The sequence below is a fragment of the Halyomorpha halys genome, unplaced genomic scaffold (genome assembly GCF_000696795.3).
Source record: "Halyomorpha halys isolate HHAL.00 unplaced genomic scaffold, Hhal_1.1 Scaffold1782.1, whole genome shotgun sequence".
Classification (NCBI taxonomy): domain Eukaryota; kingdom Metazoa; phylum Arthropoda; class Insecta; order Hemiptera; family Pentatomidae; genus Halyomorpha; species Halyomorpha halys.
The window spans coordinates 129,738-141,219 of NW_027106235.1; the positions used below are offsets into that span (position 1 = coordinate 129,738).

Below are 11,482 nucleotides of genomic sequence, written 5' to 3' on the forward strand. Positions count from 1 at the left end.
AAGATGGCCTCGTGACCTTATATTGTAAACTGTTTTAGAGTTCTACTACTGGGTAGTTTCTCTACATCCTGTATCATATCATTATGATCAAATTTACTGGTTGTATTTTTTTATACAGTTGTAAATATCAATAAATAATTAAAATAAAAAAATATTTTAAAAAATATATCTTTTATTTTCTTACCACAAACAGCACTTTTCCATGATGGTATATTCACAAAGAGGCAGGATATTACTCTCCCAGCATAGTACCTTCCATTGAACTTTAAAAATGCAGTCATTGCCTCCCTTTCTGTAGCATAAGCGACATAAACATTTCCTCTTAAATGAAGTTCACGATTACAGCATACCAACAAATTCGTAAGACGGCCATAATTTTCAAATTCACTTCTTATATCTTGGTAAAACTCTCTAAAAATTATTTATCATCAATAAACCAAAATATATATATATTGAATTTCACCTGAAAAGGATATTCTAAACTGAAGCTTATGAGATGCATGATAAATTTATATATATAAAGATACTTGCAAATACTGGCTTAGACAGTGTCCACAAATATTTTTTATTAATTTCAAGCAAAAACTTTCTGAAGATTTTCATAAACCAAGCCTTACAAGGATGTACTAAAGCTAAAATTTAATCAAAACTCTGCAATTACTATCACATCATCTTTAGAGCATAGGGCAGATTATTTTAACCACTCCATCAATAAAAATATATATTCTTTTTAATTCTATTAATAGAGAAATATATAAATGTAAAAAAACACATCTTATAATAAATTGTTAGGAAAAAAGATGTTAATAGCTTGAAATATGCATGTGCTATCATTTAATTTTTATTATAAATTTTGCATTAGTACCCTCGAAAATATTATAAACTATCTCTACTAATAAATTATTCTGAGAAATTCAGTAAAAGTAATGATTAATGGTAAAGCTCATCTGATAGACAATTCAAAATATTTTCTAAAATTTAATAAAATATTACTACATCCATGACATTAAAAATTTGTCTTCCCATACAAAAAAAAAGAATAACACCGTAACTACAACCGTTTTCAACTACAACATTTTTAATTTTTCAGTATTGGTAATTTATATCATATTAGATATGATCACAAACTTTTACATATGCTATACGACATGAAACCAACAAGAAGTTTATAATACTTAAAAAATAATATTGGAAGATAGATTTATCATCAGTAATTAATAAAAGTAAGATAATCTGAGTTTGGTCTAAAAGCAACTCAAATAATACAATAATACAAAACCTATTTATCAACAGTCAATATTTCAGCTCACATTGAAGGGCTTTCATTTAGGAACAAAGCCAAAGAATCATTCAGCGATTAAAACTGAAATTTATTGAGCTGTTCACTTCCTAAACCAGCAACTGAGTAACTTATCATACTGAAGCAATGCCATAGTTGGGGAATAAGTAAATAAATTCTAAGCTGAAAATCTTAGGACCAGTTGAAATTAGCATTACCAACTAAACTAGTTTTTGTTTATCATGCTATTTACAGGAGCATCTACCTGTATGGCCAGACCTTGACTCTCCCATAACTGGGGTACAGTTTGTAAGGATATTAATGCCTATAACGATAAATAAAATTAAATTAAATCATCTATTACTTACACAAAATGTGAATAGGTTTCCTTTTCATCAAATTCTAAAGACATGTCAGTGTCATATTCAGATTGTACAAGCACAGACATTGAAAAATGTGTATAAAATCCAGGAAAGAGAAGAACTTTACTAACAGCAGGTCTTACGTGGTTTCTAAAAGTAATCACAAAATAATTTTTACCTTGATTTAATCATCATTTAAATAATGCCAATATATATATATTTCTTTCGTCATAAGAAAAATACATATATTTTAATTCTAATCACAAATAAACTCAAGGTTATATAATTAGATTAAATTACCTTGAGCATGCATCCCAAAATTTGCAAGCAGCAACCTTATGAAAAAATTGACATTTTTCTTTTCCAGGTTGAGTTTCTAATGGAACAAGCATGTCATCGGGGAGAACATCAATTATACCAGAGGCGAAATGTTGCAAAGCATCCGTAATCCTCTTCTAAAATACAAATGTAAATAAACTTTTTTTGAAAAAAGACATACTAAGTTAATAATAAAATAAAACCATGAAAATACTTTAAACAATACAGTATCATGATATTTTACATCCGAGGAAAAATTGTTTTTAGGTTGTAAATTGTTTAGTATTTGAAAGATGCTATTCTCGGAGTCATTAGAGGAATGGCCTTCTCTGGATAATTTATTATTTATCGATAATATATGTCGGCTGCCGGAGCTTGTAAAACTTTTATATCTACAAGCTGACTTTGGATAGTAAAAACTCAAAAAGTGTCTAATACTTGTTTTTAAAAGTATAATTGTAGCGAATTATCGATAAAAATGGAAAAAGATTTTTAATGTGATTATTTAGTTGGCCTAAGCCTTTGGCTGTGCTTATGTCAGCGAAAGAAATCCTTTTTCTCTCCAGTTCTTGAGCAGAATAGACGTGTTTTGAGAGGTGGTGAAGTAACCACTATAGATGGTGAATGCTATATCTGAAAAACTATTTTAATAGTTTTAAATTTAAATTAGAGTATTTTTGTAACGAGTTATATTTTGTTAAACCATAGCATTCTTGGCAGGAACAAAGTTGATACTCATTATTGATAAACTTTAAAAGGAAAGGTGATTTTTAAAGATAAAATTATCTGCAGAAAAGTATTAACTCACTGCCAAGCATCCATGTGATTGAAATAAAAGTGGAATTTTATTTCATAATTCATTACAATAACATTGTAAGAGTTAACACTCCACTATGCACCTGGTATTTAATTCAACTAGGCATGTATGGCAAAGTACTTTTTCAAAAATGTTTGATCGTTTTGAATTTTAAATGCTATTATATCTACGCTGCAATATTTTATTGTCATCCTGTTGTATTAAGTATGAAAATAAACTGATAATGCTGTTTGTATAATTTTATATTCTATTTTCCTGATTCTCTATAAATATTTATCTGTGCTATCCAAGAATTTGTTTTAATCTAATTTAAGATAGTTATGGTCCACATTAACTCAGGTAATTGAGACTCAACTTTACTTTCAATGGAAGTTGGAGTAGGTGTTAATGACTTCAATAAAAAGAATAATGACAACCACTCAAGCCATTCTGATAAGGAGCATCACAGTTGCTTAAATAGTTCACCAGCAAGCAAACAATTAATGGACAAAATTTAATTTTTAATTTGGATAGCATTAGTCAATTTTAAATATTAATAATGAAAAATAACTCAAAATTTTATCACATTTCTTTTCAGGTTTGGTCGCCACAAAAAACATCAGCACTTTCTTGTTGATACAAATTCATAATCACTACAATAACGTTGATTGTACTACAAAGAAAAATTACAATGACAAAATAAACCTTTTTTTCCACTTCTTCTTCTATTAGTTGCTTTTCTGCTTCAATTTTTTCAATTCTTGCCTTTTCATTTTTTTCTTCTAGTTCTTTTAGCAAGGCCTGGAATTTTAAAGTCATGGTAAGCAATAATAAAACAACTAGCAAATGAATAATAAATTAATATTTTATGTTTTATAATACCATACTGGGTCAAAACATATTTCATACACCCTAAGTTGAAAGGAAAAAATATGAACAAACAACTGCCAAATCAAAGGTAAAAATAGTCTCCATACAAAAAAATGTAAATATTTTCACTTTTCACTGGAAATACCCCTATACAGCTTACATATTTATTTATTTATTTCCATTTTAAGGTATTCAGTGATAGTTAAAGATTGTTACTAAATTTGATCAATTTAAGTCTCCAAAGATATTCAAACATTAATAGTTCAATTGAAAGAAGATTACTGGGCCAGAAATAGGAAAATTGTGAGCAGGTAACAATATGATAAACTAAACATGTTATTAATCAAAAATAAGAAAATAATGATTTGAGGAATAGAACTCGGTCAGGCCTCCCAAGAAACTATATTCAAAGTATTATAGGACAGTACCAAGAAAAAAAGGGCATAATAAACAAAGGAAACCTGGAAAACAAAAGACTGGAATTTGCTAAAACTTATTTTGATAAGCTCTGAACATTTTTTGTTTAATTATAATTAGTGACAAATCAAAATTTAATGGAAGATAGCTGATTGACGGTTTGTAATAATAAAAGGAAGATGGTTCGGACATGGTCAAAGAAAAACTCAAACTTGTGATTAAACTATTTGACCGCACCCGGACTATCTTCCTTTTATCAAAATTTAATGGTTTTATTTCAGATGTATGGGCCACTTGATCTTCCTTGAATTAAGGAAGAAACCTTTTGGAAGTAAGAGTCAGTATGAGGGGAAAGCTTGGAGAACATTTAAAAGCCAAAAATTTTAATGAAGACTGTCAAATATAGTAAGGAAAACATTCTAGTTTGGGGATATATAAGCGCTTCTGGATTTAGTGACTAGGTATTTATTGACCAGAAAATGGATCAGTATGTCAATTTGGATATTTCAATATGACATTTATGGTTGAGTATCTGTAAACGTGTTTAAGAGGTCATTCTGGTTTTAATAAGAAAATAGACAAAATCACATTACTACTAAGGTTTAGGAGTGACTCACTTACATCACAAAACATTTTCAAACACCATCTCAGTCTCCAGACCTGGACATTTATGGGATCAAATCAGGGGGAAGAATCATAAAAAACAATACTAAGAAAAAATTAACTTAAGCATACGCTTACTTCAGAATGGAATAGTATTAAGCCAAAATGACAAAACTTGTAGAAACCATGGACAATCATTTAAAAGAGATTCTGAGAAAAAAAGACAGCAACACAAATATTAAATATTGTAAAGTTATTGATTTTTATTTTGTTAAACATGTTTCCTCTATTTCTTATTTAATTTTTACTTTACAAATAATATGAATTCATAATAATGTTGTTGTTAGCATATAAATTGAAGTCAGTTATTTATATATTTTTTTAAAAGAAATATAAGTAAATATCCAAAATTAAAATTGTAATGAGTCTATTTAGACCCAATGTTCAGCTCTCTTAACTGATTGCCTAACATTAATTGGGTATAAATCAGAAGTAGTGGAAAAATTGAAAGGAATCAGGCGAAACCATCCAAGTAGATTGCTCTTTCAATAATATCACTATACAAATATACAAAACATCAAGATAAACATAACCTACTTCTCTAAGTACAGTTTCTTCTCGAACACGTTCTTCCTCTTCTTGCCATTTCCTCAACTTTTCTTCTAACTCTTTCATTTCAGCTTCTTCCGCAGCGATCATCAGGGATTTTTGTTCAGCAATTAGTTTCTCGTAAGTTGGAGACATTTTTCTTTTTTCTTCTTCTGTAATATAAATAAAAATAATGCATTTAAGAAGTTTGTTACAAGTTATCGATAAAAGTGGACATTGTATGCATTGGTGAATAACATATATAACTGGGCTAAGTGAATATGGCCATCCCCTCCTCCACTTATGGGAAGTTACTCATTAACACCTCAATAACCATTCAAAGTATCATAAAAGACATGATTACTATGTTTAAAAGAAATATTGGATGAGGAATTGGATAAGGAACATCTGTGTCAAGAGATGCATTGTTTGCATATGCCAAATAAAAGGATTCTTTAGTGAGAATAATAGGTGAGAATTTTTAAACATTTTCTCTTAACACGTTGACTGCCACAGTACTTTTCAATATTTCGGTCTAGGAAGCCAATTTAAGTTTGGCCAAGTAAGCAAACTATGAGTTATCTCATAGTTAGGGTCTGAGGCAATAACGCCAACTACAAGATAACTCGCAGTTGGCAGTCAATGTGTTAATAGTTTTTTCCTTTTTTTTTCATTAACTTATCAGAAGAGTGGATACTAAAATAATATTGGTACAGGTTTGTACTTATTTAATGTGTTTAATTGAAAAAAAATTATGGATGATTTTTATTGATGGATGATTATAATTGAAACTATTGAGAAATTGTAATTTTTTTGAAAAAAAAATTAACTTTTGCTTCTTAAAAACCACTCCATTAAAGTATGCCTTTGGTAACATACTCAGTAAAATTATTAAATAATCTAGAAATAATGTAAAAAATTTTTTCACAAAATTGTTCCGAACAGTTGACTGAAACAAGTAGTTTTCCATAAGATATGATTAGTTGAAAAGGAAGATTAAATAATAAAATTATTATAATATAACAAAAGACCAAATAAAATTATTTGAGATTTTATAAAAAATATATTATTGGAGAAAGGATACAAATCCTTCTTGTGCAACCCTTATTAATAAAACATTTTTCAATAAATTCAGGAGAGAAATTTGAACAATCTAACAGCGTGTCCAAACACTCCTTATATCTTCAAACATCTACTGATATACCATTCTTTGTCATTTTTCAAGCATTCAACTGTATGCTTTTATAGTAGATATTTTTAATTTTATTAAATGAGTTGTTTGTTTTTAATTATTTTCAGAGATTTTTAAGTGAGTTTGGAATCTGAAAACTTCAGTTCTACAATAAATTATTAAAACATATTGTGATGTACACATGAGTAAGAACACTTTTATGTTTTGAAAAAATTTCTTTAACTATAGCCATGGATAAAAATAAGAAAAAAAATAGTGTATTGCCAGGACTTTCTGGTATCCTAAGGTGCAGTGTATTATCTCTCACATGATTTTGGGGGAATAATAATTTTTGAGATTAGAGTATTGGTACATGCCTAACAAAATATTGAAAATTCTGTGAACATATTGTAATATGCTCTTTTTGTGTAATTAGTATATTTTGATGTGTAAAGGGTTTTTAATATGTTTTATTTTATGTATCATTTTAATATTCATTTGTTTTGTTTATCCAAAAAGCAAGCTAACCAAGTTTCATTGTTTATAATAACTTCGTGATACAAAAAACCAAGATGGCGGTATGTTGAATCAAGGCCATGTTGAGCAGATTCAAATATCATAAAAAACTATTTTAACTCTTCCCATCATAATTGAAAATACAGTAAATTAAAGGAAAAATAGAAATCAAGGAATAGTGCAAATGAATAATATTCAGAAAATAAATCATTTGGAAAAATCCCTAACTGGGACAATCGATGTTTACATGTAACCTCAAGGCAGGTTTTCGTTTTGAGAAGAGGACATTCGTGTCTGGGGCACCGAAGAGAAATAATGTCTTCAGGATGAGGAGATCCTCATCAATTTCTGTCAAGAAGGAAGCCATTTTGGACGCGAGGACAACAACATAAGAAAAAAGAAGATACCAAGAATCATCATAAAGAAGATTGTGAACTTGGTTAGTTTGGTTATAACAAAATTTAAATACAATTGTAACAGAGATATTAATTTAATTAAGTTAATAGTAAAAGTGTTAGTATTCTGATTGCCTAGCAACTACACGCCCTGAGATTAAGAGTCTTTTTATATAATAAAATTATATTATTCATTATGTAGCAAAGTTCTTAAATTAGAACCCAATTATTTTTTATATTTGAAAAAGGTTTAAAAATCGATTAAGATTATTTTATTTTTATTTTCAATAATTATAAAATTATTACAATATTTTATAATTTTAATATTATTTGCTTTCAATGCCACTGTTAATATATGATGGATCTAATTTTTAGAGTTCCATAAGACTGATGTCTCCCTTCACTTCGTATTTCAATAGCTCTCTAATTATTAGATCATTTTCTAAAATAATTAGTCTGATTTTTTTCAGTAACTCAATAATGACTTTCTAGATCTTCTTCAAAGGATAAATTAGCTGAGATCTTGAAAGTTTGACTTCTAAAATTGGCAATTTATTTCATTCTTCCTGGTGTATTTCTAGAGGACAATACATACACTGTCATTTCCACAGGGCTCATCCAAATGCTATATATTGCAGTGTTAGGTCAAAAAGAGTTGAGGATAAAGACAAAGCTTCTTGCCTTAGGCTGTCCATGAAATTCCTGACTGTACACATTGTACCTTGACTTTACAGCAACTATCTGCCAGTGCACCCAAATTAGTTCAATTTACATTTTCAGCTGTCACCAATACCATCACTTTTATAAATTTAAGAAGAGGAAGACCACAATAAATATGGCATAGATCAGCAGTGAAGAAGAGTTCCAGTGGTTGGCCAAGCAAAAATTGTTAAGAGGCAAGAATGATTGCAGCTATATTTGGGAGAATAAAATTCACTCAAACCTGTCCAATACTTCAATAGGAGTGAATAGAAAATTATAAATGAGAACACTAATAGCCACTGTGTTAGAATGATACTTGCAAACTGTCTGCAAGAAAAAAGATTAATAATTTTAATAGAGAAAATTTTTCCATAATTACCTTCCATTTCTAATTCATCTCTTTGCTGGGCTAATCCTGACCTTATTTTCTTTCTTCTCATCTTTTTGGCTACTTTTCTCCATTCCTTATGTCTGTAACAATAAAAAATGACAAAAATTAGAATCAGTATAAAAATCATCATAATTTGTCTCTCTTATTTCTTTTATAAAAAAAAAAACCTATCACTGGGGTACTCTCAAAACACATTTTTCTAGAGATCGGTAAGATTGTACCAATCAGATACTATATAACAGACACTAAAAGGTATTTGATTCAAGGAGTTCATGCAGGTAAAAGGAACTCAGCCAGATACCCATAATGATACAAATGACAGGAGCCACATTACTGTCTTTGAAAGGTTAGAGAAATTTACGCCATTACAAGTAATTTGTTTTCATCTAGTAGAGGAGGAATATTCTTGGATTTTCTAACAGATACTCCAGCAATTTAGTATTGGCAGAAATATTGAATCTAAGGTAAACAATAAACACCTCATTATGAGTATCAGTATCATTTGAATCCTGATACAGAATATTCGAGTATCCCTATATTTTTAAACATATTATCACAGACTTGGTATTAGTATCTAGTGGAGGAAACTATTGGGCCAATAGTCCTTTTTGCCAACCCCTGGCAGTTACCAGAATTGCTGCCATGTACTAACTACGGTGGGAGTTTCAAGATTGAATTCTCGGGGCTGCCGAAAAATATATACTAACTGTCCCAGCTAGGAATTGAACCCACAACGTTCCGTACCAGCCGCTATGGGACCTACATCCCAACCTGTCATGTCCCTTTTTCACAGACTTAATTATCCATCTATGGGATTTTATCTTTTATCCGTTATTTACTTTTATCTATCTATTAATAGCTAAAATGATTTTATTCACACATCAAACCATTAAAAATATATATACTAATAAAGTAAGAATAGAAGTAATAATTATGTGCTATAAAATGATGTATCTCAGAAGTATTAATGTTAAATGAGATACAAGATCTGTAAGTTAAAAGGTGTTTATCAAAATCCTAAGTGACAAAAAACCATACAAAATTCAATAGACACTTCATTAGCCACACAAGAAACTATTCAGTATTGTGTAAGGTTAAGGCGTAATAACAAAACAGTTCCCAAGCACTACTCCACAGTGGCAGGTGGATGTGTACTCACTTTTACTCAATGATCAATAGAAGTAAGTTATTATTAAAACTGCTTTCATTGGATGACAGCTGCTGACTTCTGCTTGCTCAAGAGATCAACAGATCCTATTCAGTTGAGTTCAGGGCCAAAATGCTAGACTCTTAATGGTCTCAGGTTATTAACAAAAACAATAGTCACTGTTTTCTCATTGTATATAGGTGAGTACACACCCACCTGTCATAGTGAAGGAGTGTTTAGGATCTAATTTCAAATAATTCAATGCAAATCATAAAATATGATACTCAAAATGTAAGCTACAAGCTTAATGTTTTTATGATAAATGAATACGTTCAACTAAAAATGATTTAAACTCACATTAATTTGCCATCTGACAATAAAAACTATATACCTTAACTTAAACAACAGTCCCCCAACACAAACAAACAATTAATTAAACAGAAACTAAAACCTGAATTACAACACATGCTAATGTTACTGTCATTGTTGTCAACATATTTTACATAAATTAAAGCGTTTGTTTCTAGCCTAGATTACAATCAGAAAATGTTGAGTTAATGAGGCTATATTTCAGAAACTGGAACAATAAGTTCAAAAAAAGTAATAGTACTTTTTTCTTAGTAGAATAATTGTAGAAATACAAATTGCGAGAACTAATAATTACTACAGGACTACCCTCCAAAAACAATAATATTTTAAAATTGTAATACATACTCTCATTGCATATCATATCATATATTTAAGAAATGAGAATAAATGAAAACATGAGAATAACATGGTAAAGAAGGAATTCCTGTTCCTTAATGCACTAGGATGGATTCAATGTACTGTCCAACATCCACAGTTAAAATAATAACATATTTAACAAACTAATGAATTCAGTGTAATACGTACCTGCCCATTATCAATAGATGTCAAGTATTTTCATAAATAAAATATTTAGGAGAATAAACTAACCACATTTCGTATCTAATCAGTTTTTAACTGAGATTTTCTACTTTGGTATAATATAAACATGAAAATATTTATATAGGAACATACACATATAAAATAAATTACTAATGAATTGAATCAAAACTTGAGAATATTTTGATAGTAAAACTACCAAAAACCAACAAATGACAGGTTCATTAATCTACAAAATATAACCTCCCAACGGTTATTTAGCCGCCCTACAATAAGCTAACACCGGCATAGCTAGAAATTTAAAAGTTATCGTTAATTTCTTACATATACATATGGTTTTTCTGTACATACATCACAAGATCTGTTCTCATTTCACTGAATTAAAATAACAATGATAAATAATAAGGTACCGATCTTCAAGACAGACGCAGGCAAAGAGATCTTTCATTTAATCGCCGTAAACAAATTTCTTACTTCATGAAAGCCAAAACTCCCACTAAGTTCTAAAAGTCTTAAAATACTTATGGAAGATTTGAGGACATTCTCTTTTCTGAATAGCAGAAGATGTGGGGTACTTGCGTAACTGGAAGTCCTGACTCCCGAGTTCCACCCAGATGTCCGGAAATGAATAAAAAAATAATGGCTTCAGATAGATCATTGAATTTCAAATCTTTTTACAGTGCATGGCAATATAGCCAAGCTGAGTTCATTCTAAATTGGTCTGTGGAATATGTAAGACATGTAATTTTTAATTGCCCTATTTACACTCAAACCCAACTAGCTTTAGCAGAGAAGTTCCTTTTCAGTCACTGGAAGAACAAGCACTCCTTATACGTTTGGAGCCGTAAAAAAAATTCAAAGGCAGTGTTCCAAATAAAACGCCGCTGGCCTAGTAGTCAATTAAATCTAGCGAATAAGCTACAAAAGTGATTATATTATATTATATGATTATATGATATAGTATATGTGAAAGTTGTGTGATGCGTGCATTGAATTAGATTATTTTTTTTAAAATTTTAAA

The 11,482-nt window shown here is 29.5% G+C and overlaps 1 protein-coding gene across 6 annotated transcripts in view; it reads right to left on the minus strand.

Moving 5' to 3' along the window:
• LOC106690629 (U2 small nuclear ribonucleoprotein auxiliary factor 35 kDa subunit-related protein 2) overlaps positions 1 to 11,174 on the minus strand; it is a 16,477-nt gene extending 5,303 nt beyond the window's left edge. The window contains exons 1-7 of one of the 6 annotated variants that reach the window (XM_014436130.3): positions 10,872 to 11,174; positions 8,397 to 8,488; positions 5,243 to 5,406; positions 3,461 to 3,556; positions 1,942 to 2,096; positions 1,648 to 1,791; positions 185 to 411 (exon numbers count right to left, since the gene is read on the minus strand). In XM_014436130.3, coding sequence (XP_014291616.1) covers positions 185 to 411; positions 1,648 to 1,791; positions 1,942 to 2,096; positions 3,461 to 3,556; positions 5,243 to 5,406; positions 8,397 to 8,488; positions 10,872 to 10,909 — 916 coding nt within the window. In that variant the 5' untranslated portion in view covers positions 10,910 to 11,174. The other 5 variants (XM_014436129.1, XM_014436131.3, XM_014436132.1 and 2 more) reach the window with 5 other exon arrangements.
• Positions 11,175 to 11,482: the final 308 nt, after the last annotated feature.